Source organism: Diceros bicornis, chromosome 11, assembly GCF_020826845.1.
Source record: "Diceros bicornis minor isolate mBicDic1 chromosome 11, mDicBic1.mat.cur, whole genome shotgun sequence".
In the NCBI taxonomy this organism is placed as follows: Eukaryota; Metazoa; Chordata; class Mammalia; order Perissodactyla; family Rhinocerotidae; genus Diceros; species Diceros bicornis.
This window is the reverse complement of record NC_080750.1, coordinates 68,385,609-68,403,752: the sequence shown is the minus strand read 5'-3', so window position 1 is coordinate 68,403,752 and position 18,144 is coordinate 68,385,609. Positions and strand designations below refer to the sequence as shown.

At 38.8% G+C, this 18,144-nt stretch overlaps 1 protein-coding gene across 8 annotated transcripts in view; it reads left to right on the top strand.

The window, feature by feature from the left end:
* Window positions 1-18,144, top strand: part of CDCA2 (cell division cycle associated 2) — a 49,042-nt gene that overhangs the window by 11,410 nt on the left and 19,488 nt on the right. For all 8 annotated transcript variants that reach the window (XM_058550489.1, XM_058550493.1, XM_058550492.1 and 5 more), the window contains 6 exons: window positions 2,461-2,611; window positions 3,883-4,082; window positions 5,581-5,665; window positions 11,310-11,518; window positions 13,558-13,642; window positions 14,359-14,603. In XM_058550489.1, the coding sequence (XP_058406472.1) occupies window positions 2,461-2,611; window positions 3,883-4,082; window positions 5,581-5,665; window positions 11,310-11,518; window positions 13,558-13,642; window positions 14,359-14,603 (975 nt within the window). The remainder of the gene's footprint in view (window positions 1-2,460; window positions 2,612-3,882; window positions 4,083-5,580; window positions 5,666-11,309; window positions 11,519-13,557; window positions 13,643-14,358; window positions 14,604-18,144) is intronic.

The following is an 18,144-nucleotide window of genomic DNA, read 5'->3' as shown; positions in this document are numbered from 1 at the left end:
TTATTTCCTCCTTTCTACTGATTTGGGGCTTCGTTTGTTCTTCTTTTTCTAGTTCCTTTAGGTTTAATGTTAGACTGTTTATTTGAGATTCTTCTTATTCTTGAGGTAGGCCTGTATTGCTATGAACTGCCCTCTTAATACTACTATTGCTGTATCCTCTAGATTTTGGTATGTTGTATTTTCATTTTCATTTGTCTCCAGGTATTTGTTGATTTCTCTTCCGATTTCTTCGTTGACCAAAAAAGCAGTACATTTTGAACGTTTCATTTACTTTGTGTATTCTTGTTCTCCATCAGGAAATAAAGAAAAAACAATTTTGACTAGGGCACCTTTAATTTGTTTTAGGCAGCATTTCAAAGTGCTCCAAATTCCTAGGACATTACTCCTACCCCTACCATGTTCAAATATGAGTACCAGAAAAGCACATTCAAGGTAAATTAGATGACTTTGGGATAACCCCTTTCTTTCTCCATATCTCATATAGATAAGAGTTGACTACCAACTTTTTATGAGTGTTATGTGTTGTTTATGTCATAAAGGTTTACATCATCAACCATATTTGAATTTAAAATATTCTGTTATTATGTAACAGAGTTTGCTTTATGAATGTATTTAAGTGGGAATGGAATCAAGTGTGTGAGCAGATTCACCATCAAACATGCCTTCAAGATTTTAACTGTTTTTTTCTCCATATGATATCTTAAAGGGAGGTAATTTTTTACCTTACTTTTACCTATTGGTTTAATTTCTTATATTGCTACCAGCTCCAAATCAGTGGAAATATGTTAGTCTAAATAAAAAAGAGAGGGAGAAAAGGGAACCTGTATAGAGAACTTAATCAGTAATTTATTTTATGGATAAATTTTATGGAACTGTTAAATTGTGTATTACAGTCATCTCCACATAATGACGTTTCAATCAACAACAGACCACGTATACAATGGTGATCCCATAGGATTAGTACCTTACAGCCTAGGTGTGTAGTAAGCTATACCGTCTAGGTTTGTGTAAGTACACTCTGATGTTCGCACAATGACGAAATCACCTAATGGGATTCCTAATGATGCGTTTTTCAGAATGTATCCTTGTCATTAAACAACACATGACTGTCCTTGCATTTATCTGGCACTACTATCCCTGGTAGTATCAGTTTCATTTGATGACTCTTTGGCTGAAACCCTGTTACCAGAGTTTCCAGAGAGCTCCTGTGCTTAGACCATCTAACTATTTGGCTTTGTAGTTTTAGTGAATGGCTGGCTTTCGATTCTGAGGAAGTAACATCCCATGAAATCAGGAAAATTTAGCTGGGGAGGGCCAAAATAGAGAGGGTAAATATGAGGGTGGGTATCTGAGCCACTGTGGAACATCTGTGCCTTGTTCTGGCCTCCTGGGGAGAGGGTGTGTATGGATGGAAATGAGTAATGAGACTATCTTGGGTTAAACTAAGTATGCTGAGACCTGCATGTCACAGAGGTGTCACGCAGATGATTTTCACTGGATATTTTTAGCAAACCTTTGGTAAAAGTTTCAAATAGGCAGGTTCTTCCTGTCCCTTCTTCCTTGCCCCATCTCCAGGATTCAGTGCTTTCTTGTGTTGTCCGTATAGTCTCTTAGACTGGCCTCTCTCAAACGTTTTTGTGCTAAACCTCTTTCCCCTTCAAGTTTGATTCACTGAGGTTGTCTCAGGTTATGGACTCTAAGTTATAAAAGAGGGTCCTTAAGCCCCCTCAGAAAGAGTCCTAGAGTTTTTTAGTCCCCAAGTAACTGGGGATACATTTTATCTGGTGCTTTTTTAAAGTATTTTCCACACACTCCAACCTTTTCTTGTCTGATCCTTGGACTCATCAGTATCAGTGTTGACCAGCCTACAGCTGCACATCTACATCTGTACATACCACACAGCTCTTCCTCTTTTTTTTTTTTTTTGTGAGGAAGATCAGCCCTGAGCTAACATCCGTGCTAATCCTCCTCTTTTTGCTGAGGAAGACCAGCTCTGAGCTAACATCTATTTCCAATCCTCCTCCTTTTTTTCCCCAAAGCCCTAGCAGATAGTTGTGTGTCATAGTTGCACATCCTTCTAGTTGCTGTATGTGGGACGCGGCCTCAGCATGGCCAGAGAAGTGGTGCATTGGTGCGCGCTCGGGATCCGAACCCGGGCCGCCAGTATTGGAGCGCCACACTTAACTGCTAAGCCACGGGGCCAGCCCACAGCTCTTCCTCTTTGCTCAGGTTAAAAACTGAGCGAGGAGCAGAGGAGAAACTAAGATGATGGCAACACACCGAAAATTCACACAGATGTGTGATTCAAGGGAGAAGAGGCTCTGCTACACTACTTTATTACCTCTGATCTCCAAGAAGCCTTTGTGTATTTAGTTTTGGATTCAATGGTTATAGACCTAGAATATAGAAACTATGTTTGATTTGATTTATAATACCCTGTATGTCTCTGTATTTTAACAGGGCAGCCCTGTACTATATCAAAATGTTAATTCTTTAAGAGAACGAATATCTGCTTTCCAATCGGCTTTTCACTCCATAAAGGAAAACGAGAAAATGACTGACTGTCCTGAATTCTCAGAGGCAGAAGGAGAGTTCAAGACAACAGGCTTGAGTGAGTAGAAAGATTTCAGTCCATTTGGACTTCTGTGTTTATTCAGACAGGCCACTGAGATATAAAAAAGATTTAGTTCCACAGTGTGAAAGTAGTCTTTTCTGAGCAGAGCTGTATTTTTAAATGGAGACTAACATTTAAAATTTGGGACATTTCACACAAAAATCTGGATTTCTGGTTTCTCTGGAAAAACTCTGATATCAGACATTCCTGAGCCTACGTTTCCACATGGCCACAATTAAGTTTTAAGGGTTAAAATGTCAGGGCTGGTTAGTTCATTTCATCTTTAGAATAGGGCATGTGGCAAATTTGAGTGTACAAACCTTGATTTTTAGAGGAGGATTATTAAGTTTCGCAAGCATTTATATGAATAGCAAGCACCCAGCTCTGATATTATAAACAGATATATCTAATCTGACATCTTAATAGCCTGCCATATTCTTTGCAATAACTTTTAGGTTGTAAATCATTTGGTTATTTTTTTTGTCACTTCTGATTTTTCAATCACAAAGCATTTCCAACACCAGAATTAGACAAAATCTTGTCCTTACTGTAATCATCATAACCATTCCTCTCGTGGTCTGCGCCCTAAGGTTCCAGATGATTTTGTTTTGGTTTCTTGAACCATCTTCAAGTCCATTTCAGCACCTCCTCGTGTGCAGTGCTCTGTTGCTCAAGACAAGTCCAGTTCATCGACCTCCACAGGTCATGACCCATGCCAGTGTACTCATTTGTATTTGTAGTTTGTAACTTAATACTACTTTCCGATTTTTTACCTGAGTTTTAACATATTTTATTTACATGATTACTATCATTCTGCAGATGATTAAATTCCCTTTTTGTAGCCAGGAAGAACTGAGGCACATGTGCCTGTATTTTTCATAAAATACACGGTCAGAGCAGAATTAGTATTAGAACATAATTCACATCCTTTAAATGTTCAAAAGAAAAGATTTCATTGTAAGTTTAAAAATAGGATGAGATGCTATATCAGAAATGCAAATGTATTTTAGCATATCTTTGTACATTTTAAAGTCTAGAAAAAATTCTAAAAATTAAATTTTTATCGTCTTTTTAGTAGTTATGTTCTCTTGCCTTTTAGTTAGATTTCCTTTTCTGAATTAAAGAAAGTACTGGATTTTTCTTTTTATTGATAAAGTATTTAGACTCAATCATTAAATTTTACTAAAATTATTATGATGTATACATTTTAAAATGATATTATAAAAAAAAATATTTATGCCTATGTTATTTTTGTTTTGCATATATAGCCAAAAAGGAAAATGTTGGTGAATGTCAGCTCTCTGAGTTCCTTGCAAAGTCATCGTCCAAACGTCGGAGAATATCCTCTCAGAGCACCTCTGATGAAAATCTAACTGGTACAGTTGGTCTCCAGATAGTCAGTATTGCTACTTCTTCCGATGCAGGCAGAATGTGCGCTGTTGAAACTTCTCTTGCAGATCTCTCTGAGGTAATCCACTTACTGGAAACATAGGAAAGTGAAGCTTTGGTTTTCTGGCTAGGCAGTTAGTTGTAAGACTGTCAAGACTGTATGCAGTTAGAGTACTTTGTACTGCTGTATTGTAGCTGAGTTTTAAATTGCGTGTGTGTGTGTGTGTGTGTGTATTTCCTACTTGTTAAATGTTTTTGTTGGTTGGCTTATTGGTTATTAGAGACAGTTTGATTAATATGTTGCTTTTAATTATGAAAAAGACTGTGAAAAAATTAAGCCTTGTGGTCTTCTGCTTTCGAGGTATTGTTCTGGATGCTGATGGTACAACAATGGGAAAGTCACAGTCCTGCATGAACAGCTCTTTGTCTGTTGGGGGAGGCAGGCATATGAGCATATCATTTACACATAACTGGTAAATGAGATGAAGTTAAGATATGGGCTGTATCCCTCAGGGCTGAGGGTCTTGCACTTCTGCCTTGCTGCCCTTCACTGGTTTAATACTGACTGGGAAGCAGGATGCTATTTATCAATTTTTTCTTTGCTCTGCTCACTTCTTTCAAGTAGCTGTAGGGATTTTTGTTGCTTATAACTACCTTAAAGCCCATCAAGATTTATCAAAAGACAATAACTAACGTGAATGAAATAATACAGTTGAAGATCCTTGACCTTCACTCAAATGTAGACAGGGAGCTGGTTCTCTCGTGACTGACTTGCTTGCTTCGTGCTGTTGGTTCTGGTTTAATGCAGCAGGTTCCCATTTCTTTCATGAGAGGAGACACTAGAGTTGAAAGCCATTAGAGTTGAGACTTTTTTCTCTGTACTTTCTCTGTCACACAGATCCAGTACATGTCCTGTTGATCTTATTTGGACCAGCATAATAAATGTCTGATAGTCATTAAAGATTCTTCGGAGTCCAGTAGATTTCATTTGTATCTGAGTTGCAAATAAGTCATCATCTCTGCTCCCTCTGCTTTATTCTAGTTAATGTGAAATCGTCATCTGACAGAGCCAATGATAATTGTTTCTTATCAGAACTTTGATTAATTGTATGGACATACATCATGATTTAGAAATGGTTTCCACATTAATGAGTGTATTTTCTATCCTAGCCATTAATGGTTCTCCTGTCTTAGTTATTGTTTTCTTTTCTTGTTTGATTAGTAATTATATAACAGTTTTCGTTATTTTGAGAGTTTCTTCTTTAAAGTAAGCAGTTAACACAGTTTTCTAGACTTAAACATTAAGGCAACAAAGAAGTGTCCTGTAAACTTTTCCTAGGGAACTGAAAATTGTTCAGTAGAACGCTTAGGATGCAGTTACAATGAATACTCTGTTTTTAGTTAGATTCCTCTATACTTTTGTAACAATTAACTAGATAATGAAGGTGATTGATTGATTGGTTTAACAGCAGATTTCCAAATAATGTGTAGTGCTTATTCAAATCTTTATAAAGATACCAACAATCCTGTAAGTAATAAGATTTAATATTTATTTACTCTAAATTTTTTTTCCCAAGAAATCTTCTGAATCTGGTTTAACACAGTCTGGATGGTTAGTTGAAGAGTCTGTTCCACTTCCAGAACTCACGGAGGATTCAGGTGGTAAGTATGTAATTTTTCCTTAGTGCATGTGCCAGTTCACCTGTTGGAACATTTGTTCAGTAGACATCTGGGGTTGGTGTACCTGTATACTAAGATTAGGGAAAACGGAAATAGTTCCCTGCATTTTAAGAGCTCATGGTCTAGTAGAAATGTTTCAGAATTCTTATGATGTCAGAGATGACATTTTCTTCTTTGAACTGCTACCAATAAGAATTAGTGAACTATTTCCAAGCTGAGAGAATCTGTTACAAAGAATGCGATCTTTGAACAAATTAACAAAGGTATTTTGTTCAAGAAAACACTACACATCATTTTTTTGATTTTTAAGTGTATAAAAAGGGACCAGCATTCAAAACTTACTTAGCCTTTCCCAAAATCAGTATACTTGTATTGAATGAAAGTCACCACTAAGATACTGGGTTTACTTTCAACCTACCTGTGTCTTTATTTTTGTGTGTGTGTGTGTGAGGATCAGCCCTGAGCTAACATCCATGCCAATCCTCCTCTTTTTGCTGAGGAAGACTGGCCCTGGGCTAATATCTTTGCCTATCTTCCTCCACTTTATATGGGATGCTGCCACAGCACGGCCTGACAAGCGGTGCCTCGGTGCACGCCCAGGATCCGAATCCGGGCCGCCGGCAGCGGAGCACGCGCACTTAACCGCTACGCCATGGGGCCGGCCCCGTACCTGTGTCTTTAAAATAAGACTCTTGTAGACATGTAGTTGGGTCTTGCCTATTTATCCATTCAGGGAATCTTTGTCTTTTAATTGGAGTATTTGGCTCATTTACTTTTCAAATCATTATTGATATGATTTTATTTAAATCTACCATTTTATCATACGTTTTCTGTTTGTTCTCTCTGTTTTTTTTGTTCATTTCCCTCTTTGTGTCTTTTTTGGGTTTGTGTTTTTTTTGAAATACATTTACCCATTACCTTTTTTTGTGTGTGTGTGAGGAAGATCAGCCCTGAGCTAACATCCACGCCAATCCTCCTCTTTTTGCTGAGGAAGACTGGCTCTGGGCTAACATCTGTGCCCATCTTCCTCCACTTTATATGGGATGCCGCCACAGCATGACCTGGCAAGCGGTGCATTGTTGTGCGCCAGGGATCTGATCCTGGGCCGCCAGCAGTGGAGCGTGTGCACTTAACCTTTACACTTGGGGCCGGCCCCTGCTCATTACCTTTTAGACTATCTCTTTGTGTCTTTTTCTTTTAATGGTTACTCTAGGGATTGTGATATACATTCTTAACTTTTCACAGTCTTCTTAGAGTTAATATTGTATAACTTCATGTAAAATAACAGAAAATTTACAAATAGTATGGATCTATTTTCTCTCCACCCACTCATGTCTTTTATGGTCCTTTATACTATAGATGTCATCTATATTATATTTATCTTCATTTTAAACCCTACAAGATATTTTTTTTGCTTTAAACAACCATGTGTATTTGAGGGAAATAGTCTTTTATAATGACCCAGATAGATACCATTTTTGGAGCTCTTCATTCCTTCCTGAAGATCTGAGTTTCCCTCTGGTGTCATTTCCCTTCAACCTGAAAAAGAACTTCCTTTGGCATTTCTTGTAGTGCACGTCTGCTCTGACTTCTTAATTTTAATCATCCGTCATGGATGGATGGATGAGGCTCAGAGCTGGGTTCTGAGTTTGTATCTAGATGAAATAGGCGTTTCTTAACCAATTCTCTTGCTTCACTGACACAGGACTTTGTCTTAGGAGTGACATATTCTTTAACAGTATGAAGTGTGGTCATTAAAAACTGTCATCATACCAGACATCTCCCTGTAGAATCTGTCTTAAGTGGGAGCATCACAACAAAAGCCAGCGTATCCCATTTTAACCGCTCACTAGGCCCTAAGCAGAAACATTGTACAAGACAGGGAAAGACAAATCTGCCTTCGGTGACGGGGCCTTGATTAAGGGAGTCTGGTGCTGATTCCAGTGTTTTAAACTGGTTATCTGGTGGCACCTCAGAGGGCATTATATCTCAGACAGGGCACCTTTAGGAAGAGTGAAAAGATCTTACAAAGTGGGATAGAAAATACTTAGGTAAAGGAGAGCTTGGAGAGGAGAGCCTACATGATCCCTTTGTTATCTTCCGTTATCGTCTGTTTTATCCATCTGGCCAGAAACCCAGCTCGATGCATCTCTCTACCCACTGTATTCCTGCCCCACATATATCTAAATACTTTGCACGTTGACAGCCTAACCAAATTTTCATCTCAGGTGGGCCTCAGCGCTGCTTGGCAGTGTTTTGTGTTCTTCATCAGTTCCCTCCATCACACCTTCTCTTTTCCATCAAGCTTCCAGCCCTCCTTCCCTTGCTTCTTTTTTTTAAGATACTTATAAGTTATTTCTTATAAACAAATAATTCTTTAGTATATGCATGTCTCATGCATTATTTTTCTTTTATGTCGGTGTGCATATGCATAAGCCAGCCCTGGTGGTCTGGTGATTAAAATTCGGTGCCCTCACCACCACGGCCCAGGTGCATTTCCCAGTCAGAGAACCACACCACCTGTCTGTGGTTGTCATACTGTGGTGGCTGCATGTTGCTATGATGGTGAAAGCTATGACACCGGGATTTCATATACCAGCAGGGTCACCCATAGGGACAAGTTTCAGCAGAGCTTCCAGACTAGATAGACTAGGAAGAAGGACGTGGTCACCCACTTCCAAAAAAATAGGCCATGAAAACCATATGAATAGTCTGACATACAGCTGGAAGGTGAGAGGATGGTGCAAAAAGGCCGAGCAGGGTACCGCTCTGCTGTCCACAGGGTGGCTAGGAGTCGGAATTCATTCGACGGCACTAACAACAATATGCATAAGTAATGAGATAAAATTCAAATTTAACTGGATCTCCTGCATTTTTATTTGCTAAATCTGGCAGCCCTACTCCTGGGCGACTGAGATCAAGTTCCCTTGGTGCCCCTTTGCAGTCACTGGCTTCTTCAGTAAAGTTAAGAACCTTTCTTCTTATGTCACCAAGAGAACGAAAGCAAATGTTCTGATCCTCCACCACCAACCTCTCCTGCATCTCTGGGCAAGTGTACTCCACCTTTCCTCCTGTTACAGTAGAGTCTCAGTGCTCTGATCCAAGGCCAGCCTTTCAGTGTGGCCCCCTCCCTTTTCAAGAACCTTCTGTCTAAGAGGTCCTTTCTTTTCTGAATTGTTCATTTTTCCCATTAACATACAATGTGCTGTACTATCTCCCATCTTAAACTTGCCCTTGTCCCAGGATTTTCCTCCCGCCAGAACTCCATTTCTTTGCTTTCTTCTGTAGCAAAACTTCCTTTCAGAGCAAGCTGTACTCTGTCTCCTTGCCTCCCACTCTTTCTTGATCCAGCTCCAAACAGGCCTTCGTAAGCAGCAGCCACCTCCCTGCCACCCCAGTAGTCATTCTCAGTATGTTCCTCTCCTTGAGGTCTCAGGAGCATCCCAGACAGAGCCAACTGTGCTCTCCTGTGACAAACAGTTTCTTCACTGTGCATTGGGACACCATTCTCTCGTTTGCCCTGTTTCACAGACCATTTCTTCTTTGTTATTTTCCTTGTTCCTCCTCTTCCATCCTGACCTTTAAACGTTTGACTGCCCGGGTTCAGCACTTGGACCTTTTCCCTCCATACTCGATCCCTAGTGATTGCAGGCATTCTCACATTAAATACCGTCTATATGCTGTTGACTTCAGAATTTAAATATCTGTCCTCGGCCTCTTCCCTGAACTCTCAACATAAGTGCCCAACTGCCTTTCTTGATTTCCACATGGATGTCTATTAAACATCTCAGACTTAATCACACTCAAACAGGTCTTGATTAGTTTCCCTTCCCCAGTCTGCTCATCTCCATTTTCTTCATCTCTGTAAACGATATGTACTACCATTCATCTAATTGCTTGTGCCAGAAACCTTGGAGTTAACTTGACACCTGCCTTTTTCAGGTTAAACTTCCATTCCCATTAACAAATGCTGTTGGCCTTATCTTCAAAATATATCCAGTGTCTAACCACTTCTCACCTCCTGACGACTGTCGCTGAGGTCCAGGCTATCATCTTCTCATGCCTGGACTATTTTGTTTGTCCTCTTAAGTGATTTCCCTGCTTCCACCCTTGTCCCATCCCTTTCTTAGAGTCTTCTACATGGTGGCCAGCAAGCTTCTCTTAAAATGCAAGTCACGCTAGGTCATTCCCCTTCTTAAAATCTTTCATTGGCTTTTCAGGATACTTAGAACAGAATCCAGTCTTTGTCCTTTCTGCTGGGCCTTACTTGACCTAGTCCTTAGCCTTCTCTCTGAACTTATTTCTTAGCTCTCTTCTCCTTGCTCACTCTGGGTTCAGTCACACTGGCCTTGCCCTGTCTCTTGTATGCCAAATACATTCCTGTCTCAGGTCTTTGCACTTGGCTTCACGTGTGTAATCTTCTTCGTGTGTGCAGTGAGGCTCGCTTCCTCACTTTATTCAGATGCCTGCTGAGTAAGCTGTCCCTGAACACTCCAAAACAGCAACACCCTCTTCCTACTGTATCATACCCTGTCCCCTTATCTCTACATTATTTTTTTTAATAGCAGTATTACTACTTGTTGTTAGATATACATTTTTTTAACTTTTTGAGATGATGGTAGATACACATACAGTTGTAAGAAATAATACAAAGACCTCCAGTATACCCTTCCCCCAACTTCCCCCAGTGGTAACATCTTGCGTAGCTGTAATCCATTGTTACAACCAGGAAATTGACACTGATAAAAATCCACTGACTTTTTTTCAGGTTTTACCAGTTTTACATGCAGTCATTTGTGTGTGTATTTAGTTCCCTGTAACTTTATCGCCTGTATAGATTCATATGACCACACTGCAGTTAGGATATAGAACAGTGCCATCACAGGGATCCCTCATACTACCCTTTTACAGCCACCCCTCCCACGTACTATATTTTATGTTGTCTGTTTGTCCTCTGACGGTATGGGGGCTTTGTATGTTTTGTTCATCGTTGTATCTCTAGCCCCTGTAGAAGTGCCTGTCACATCTTAAGTGCCTGATATATATATTTGTTAAATGTTGATCATTTAACAGTACTCTCTTGTGAGAAAGAATTTGGGAGAGGGGAGGAGGGCTGCCTTGTTTTGGAGCACATACAGTGTGTTTATGTTTTGATTTGATAATTTTTCTCGTCAGCATCCCATCTTCTCCCTCCCACCACCCTTGCGTGCTGAAATGCCTCTTACTCCAGCAATAAAATAAGTCATTATTTACTGCCTGGCTCAGGTTAGTTGTATGGTGCAAGTCATAGGTGTCATGAGTAGAGGCAGACTAACAGTTAATAGCTGATTCAGATACCTTCTTAGGTATACCTAAGGATACCTTCTTAGATTTCCATAAGAGCCAAAATGCCTTACTTACCTTCACTCTCAGTAGTTAGATTTGAATTCAAAGCTGTGACCAGTGCCACGTCTCTGTCTTTTTATATTTCCAAGTGAAATCCCAGATGTTATTCCCTAAGAAGAATATATTAGAGTTGAATTTTTTAATAGCATGTTATTCCCATTGCAGATACATAATATTTTTGGTGTAGAACAGACTGGTTCAGATGTCTCCCACTTCTCATGTTTACCTGTTTATTTGGAAGGAATCAAGGTTGCTGACTGTGTAGAGGGCAGAGGATCATGCGATGCTGTTTCACTTGACAAATTTACACAAGTGAGCACAGATACAGCTCCTGAAGTCAGGTCACCGGTCATTGCACTGTGCAGAAGGGACAGTCCGTCCTCTGAGACCATCGTTCTGCGTTCTGTGCTGAAGAAACCTTCTCTTAAGCTATGTCTAGAAAGCCTCCAGGTAAGTATAGAGCTACATTTCCTAAAGCAAAGTGAATAAAAATTCATTTTGGTTCAAAGCAATACCTTGGAAATGTTACATGTCATACCGATTTAAAAGGAAATGTGCCACCCTAATTTTTTTCCCTCTTTTTCTCACTTAATAGCACTGTGCAGAGTTTTCTTTTTGTTTTGTTTTTTTTAATTCAGTATGGAATATAGTATGTAGGATTTAATATATGTAGACTGTGTTTTATAAAAGTTCTTAGTTATTAATGAGTTGAGTGTTAAGTGTTTCCACCTAAAATATTTGGTCTTAGAGATGCTCTTGTATGGGCAGGCTTCTTTCTCTAAGCTCAGTTGGTCTGAGAAGAGGAGGTCATTGGGAACCATCTGGCGTCTGTTGAATACTCCTGTGCACAGTTCAGGCGTGTGTCATGTACATGCAGCAGTAGTGCTCCAAGAAAGGTATTAGCCCCATTTTATACAATCTTAGGCTTGAGGTTGTTGAATGAACCCAGATAAATCGGATGTTAAAATCCATGGTGGGCTGTAATCACTGTGAAAGGCTGAGAGGATGGGCTCTGGAGTCAGAGGGCCTGATTTCAAATCCTCACTCTGAGGTTTAAGAGCTGGGCAAATTAGTTAACCTTTTTGCACCTTGGTTTCCTTATCTATAAAAGGAAAATATTAGTAACTACCTTATAGGGTAATTTGAGCAATAAGTGGGATAGTAATGTGAAATTAGCACCAGTGCCTAGCAAATGAAAAGTACAATTTTTTTTTTCAATCCATAGGCATTTTAACATACAACTATGCCTACATATCTGTTTCTAGAGCCAAAATGAACTAGACTGTTCTCTGTCTACATGGATGTATGGTCAATTGTTATTTTAAGTGTTTTGACACTTTTTCTGGTTAAAGAGCTGATTTGGATCTCTGTACAGCAATGCTCATTCATGTCTTCTATTTGTTATATCTTCTCCTCAAAGAGACTTAGCATCTTAATGATCCATATAACTCTCATTGATTAACAATATTGCATAGCAAACACCAAGTCCTGCCACAAAAATCGTATGAAGACTGTTACACCTGATGATCTTTTTACTAAGCTGCCCAAAGTTTGTAGGTGTATACAGTTTGAGTTTGCTAACTTTCATGGTGATTTTAATTAAAAATAAATCTAAAAGTTAGCATGATTTAACGTGTTATAATTTCATTTATTGCACAAATATTGATGTAGGAGATAGTTGATTAAGGAGGTTTGTTAGGGGCAGGACTGTTTCTTGGAGAAGGTGATGCTCTTGGAATCCGTGTGCTGGAGAAAGTGAGTAGCTGTAGAGAGCAAGGGCTGGTCGCGGGTGAGGAGGAGACTGGGCGAGCAGGTGAGGATTGGGAGGGGACGCCCAGCCAGCCCACAGTCACAGTCCTGGCTCTCCGGCTTCGCTTCAGCGGCCCCAGGCTACGCCTGCCCCGCCCTGTTGTTCAGGGTTCACACTGTCCCTTCCTCACCACATGCCTGCTCTGTGATCTTCTTGTGGAGAAGCTCAGAGGGACAACTCAAGAATGTAGTAATGGAAGCAGGAGATTTGTACACTTATAAAAGGTGTGGTTCCCATGTTTAAAAGACAAAACAGCCTGGTATAGCATTTACCTTGATCGTTTTTTTCTTGTTTTAGTGTAATTCTTACACCTCAGACCGTGTATGTGTGGTCTACCCCATCTGACACCGTCACAGTATAGTACAATTCTAGCCACTCACATTTTCCTTAACTTTGTTTGTCAGATCAAAAATGAGGGAATGAATTTAGCCCATATTACGGATTTCTGTTCTTTGATTTTGGCCTAAAATACTATTTGTTGAAGTAATATCCAGGGAATCCAGTTTTTCTTTGTGGCTAATATCATGGTGTTTTCAGCCAGAACAATTATGAAAGTAAAGGTAATCTGCAATAGTATAGTATCTACCCTTGGCAGAAAAATTTAAAAGTTGCCATTCTTAATGACTGTGTGTATGTATTTATATATGTAAAATTATTCCTCGATGTTTACTGTGCTCAGGAGCACTGTGACAACCTTTGTGACGATGGGACACATCCAAGTTTAATCTCAAATCTTACAAACTGTTGTAAAGAACGAAAAGCAGGTAAGAAATTCGTATTTATTTTGAACCTGAGGATATCATTTTCTTGTTAAAAAAAAATCTGATCTGGGACCGGTCCCCTGGCATAGTGGTTAAGTGTGCACGCTCTGCTGCTGGCGGCCCAAGTTCAGATCCCGGGCGCACACCAACACACCGCTTGTCAGGCCATGTTGTGGCGGCGTCCCATATAAAGTGGAGGAAGATGGGCATGGATGTTAGCCCAGGGCCAGTCTTCCTCAGCAAAAACAAAGAGGAGGGTTGGCATGGATGTTAGCTCAGGGCTAGCTTCCTCACAAAAAAAAAAAAAAAAAATCTGATTTAGTATATGGTATTTTTAATGATCTGCCAATACCTTAATGCTTCTGAAATTACATGGGAATGAAGAACAGTTGGGAGGGATGGAATCTCTTTGGAGAGTCTCAGAATTGGTCTATCCATTTTATCTATTCATTTTTGCTTAATGGTGAAACTTGTAAAGGAAATTGGTATTCTAATTTTGTAAACTTCTAAGATAATGCAAAATTTACTTTAAAATTTGTTAACATATTTTAGTTAGAAATTTGCCTATCTTTTCCATTTTGAATTTTTTCCTCTACAATCTGTGTTTTATGTTATACAAATAATAGCCAAATCTAATCATGTTAAAAGATTCTAGGATATGCCTTTTAGATAAGAAATATAGCTTAATTTTTAAATATATTTCCATTTGTTATCTATAGAAGGTGAAGAAAATTGTAAAGTATCGGCCTGTCTAAATATGAGGAAGAGGAAGAGAGTTACTTTTGGAGAGGAGCTAAGCCCTGAAGTGTTTGACGAATCTTTGCCGGCAAATACACCATTGCGTAAAGGAGGAACGCCTGTTCGTAAAAAGGATTCAAGTGATGTCAGTCCCCTGCTACTGGAGCAGTCCCCAGTTCCTGAGCGGTTACCGCAGCCAAATTTTGATGACAAGGGGGAGAATCTTGTAAGTGCGAAAAACGTGGAACAAACTTGTTTATGTCTTCATCAGACCTCACCTGTTTTGCATGAGCAATAATTATGCTTTGAAATCGTGAAAGGGACTAAATGATATGTCATGGTATAAATTAATGGATTTTTCCAGGTATAGTTTATTACCAGTTTTCTCCTATTAAAACAATACTTCCATGACTCCTTGTACATAGCATATTTCATGGACCCTAAATGCTATTGATGGTAAGATGTGCTGTTATTTTGTGTAGCATTAATAAAAAATGCTGGCAGTTAAACTGTATTACACCATGAATTGTATGATGTATTTAGATCTCAGAGGTGTTAAAATGTGAAAGGGCAACAGTCTTATAATTGATATACTATAAATATAAGCTGTTTTTCCCCCTAAGATGAATTTCTACAGGTGGAATTAGTGGATTAAAGAATGTGAACATTTTTGAACTTTTTGGTACATATTGATAAAATTATCATCCAGAAAGTGAGTACTAGTTTGGACTCACAGCAATATAAATGGTTTTATACCTTCGTAAGCCCTAGGTAATAGCTTAATAGGAGAAAAAGCTGACTTGAAAATTTTAGTTGATTAATGAGGTTTGAACATTTTTCACATGTTTATAGGCCATTTGAATTTTTCCTCTTGAGAATTAACTATTAGTCTTCCTTACCAATTTTAAATTGGGACCTTCATTCATTCTCTCTCTTGCTATTATACTTTGAAATAAGAGTATTCTGCTTTCGGCCAAGATGGAGTACGAGGGACCTAATTTACACTCCCATGAGAAACAGCTGAAAAACCAGAGATAACATACAAAACAGTGGTCCTCAGACATTGAACGTGGGGAAGCACAGATCAGTAATCCCTGAGAGAGGAGTGACAAATGAGGTGAGCCTTACAGGAGCCCCCACTTACTGCCTTGGCTGAATTTCCAGGCCGCAGCAAAGGGAGGGGTTCCCTCAGTGGAGCTTGGCGGTTTCCATGAGTTGAGAAGATGGAGTTGGGGTCTGGACAAGCCAAGGAGGCTGGAGTTCACAGGGCAAAGTACCAGAGAGGAGAGAGCTGCACAGAGAGACAGCTCTGGAGAGATCTGCAAAGGGTCCTGCTTGAGTCTTCAGCTGAGTACTGGTCCACACATGCTTGTGAGTAGACTCCCTGAGGCCAGGGAGAGAATGACCCAAATGGAGCAGAGGCAGCAATCCCTAGAGCTCACACAAGGGTAGGAATAGTGTTCCTACCAACCTGAGCAGAAAAACCTTGTAATTCAGAGGCATCAAATACTCAGGAGAGTATTGCCTCATTAGTGGAGCAGAATTAGACTAAAACACTAACAAAGCTTAAAAGCAAGCTTTAAAAGGATCCGACTTGCATCCAAGTAACTTAACTGCATTGCCTAACAAAGCTCAAGAATAATAAAACTATCCAGCACCAAACTGTGTTAAATTCAAAATGTCTGACATTCAATTAAAAATTAATTGATGTGTGGGAAAAGATGCCCCATAGTGAGGAGAAAAATTAATCAATAGAAATAAACCCAGAAATGACACATGTGGTAGAATTTGTAGACAAAGATGTTGAAAGAGTTATTTTAACTATATTCCGTATGTTCAAGGAGGTGGAAGAAAGATTGAGCTTGTAAAGAACATGGAAGATATAGAAAAGACCCAAATCAAACTCTGTACATGAAAATTACAATCTCTTCATGAAAAATATGTTGAATGAGATTAATAGCATATTAGAGACTGCAAATGAACAGATTAGCAAACTTGAAGATGCACCAATAGAAAGTATTCTCAATGAAATGCAGAGAAAAAAAGACTGAATAAAAATGAGCAGACAGTTGGTGAGCTGGGACAACTTCAGATGGCATAATATGCTTGTAATTAGAGTCCCCAAAGGATTGGGAAAATCAGAAGGAATAGAAAAAATATTTGAAAAATAATGGCTGAAAGTGAGGAGGGAGGAGGGTGAAAGGGATGATTAGGCACGTGTGTGGTGATGGATTCTAATTAGTATTTGGGTGGTGAACATGATGTAATCTATGCGGAAATGGAAGTATAATGATGTACACCTGAAATTTATACAATATTGTAAACCAATGTCACCGCAATAAAAAGAAAAGAAAAAGAATGTCTGAAAATTTTCACAATTTGATAAAACTATAAACCCACAGATCCTAAAGTTCAATAAATTCCCAGCACAAGAAACACAAAAGTACACAAAGACACATCATTGCTTAAAATCAATGATAATGACCTAAAAGGAGCCAGAGAAAAGACACATGACCTAAAGAAGACGTAGAAGACAGTGCAGCAGCATCTTGTAAAGATGTGCTTAAGTACTTAGAGCAAAAAAAAAAACATCTGTCAGCCTAGATAGAATTCTCTATCCAGTGAAACTATCAAAATAAAGGCTTTTTCAGATATATGAAAGCTGAAAGAATTCATTGTCCTAGCACGTTAGCATTAGAAGAAATGTTAAAGGAACTCCTTTAGTCAAAAGGAAAATGGTTCCAGTTGGAAATCGGCATCTACACAAAGGAATGAAGAGCACTGAAAATGCTAAATATGTGGGCAAATATAACAGACTTTTTTTTCTTATTATTAATAGCCATAAAAGATAATCGTTCAAAGCAGGAGTAACAACAATGTATTTGGTTTATAACTTATGTAAGTAAAGTGTACAACAAAAATAACATGCCAGAGAGGCTGAGAGGGCTTCTTGGGCTCTACACAGAGTGGGGTCAAAGATGTACACTGTAAACTCTAACCCACTAGAACACGACAACAGAAATGTGGGAGGCAGCTAACACAGTGCTTAGAGGGAAATGTTTTAAAATTAAAGCTTGTATTTCAAAATGAAATATCTCAAATTAATGATCTCAACTTCTTACTTTAAGAAACTAGAAAAAGAAAAGCAAATTAAAGCCAAAGTAAGCAGAAGAAAGGAAGGAATAAAGATAAATGCAGAAATCGTGAAATAGAAAACAATAGAGAAAAATCATTGAAATCAAAAGATTATGCTTTAAAAAAACAGTATTAGTAAACTTCTTATCAGACTATTCAGGAGAAAAGGAGAGAATTTCAAAATTACCAATATAAGGAATGAGAGAAGTGACATAACTACATATTCTAATGGATATTAAAAGGATAATAAAGGAATATGATGAACAGCTTTATACCAGTAAATTCGACAACTATTTAAATAAACTAGAACCATTCCCTGAAAGACATAAACTATCAAATCGCACACAAGAAGAGATTGCCTCATTAGCCCCATATCCACTAAAGAACTTTATGTTGTAGTTAAAACTTGCCCACAAAGAAAACTGCATGTCCAGATGATTTTACTAATGAATTCTGCCAAACATTTAAGGAAGATATAATACTGATTCTACATACACTCTTCCAAACAAATTGAGAAGGTGGGAATACTTCCCAATTCATTAATGTCAACATTAACCTGATACCATAACCAGACAGACACGAGAAAACTACAGTGCAGTGTCCTCTTTAACATAAAAATATATAAGAAGATA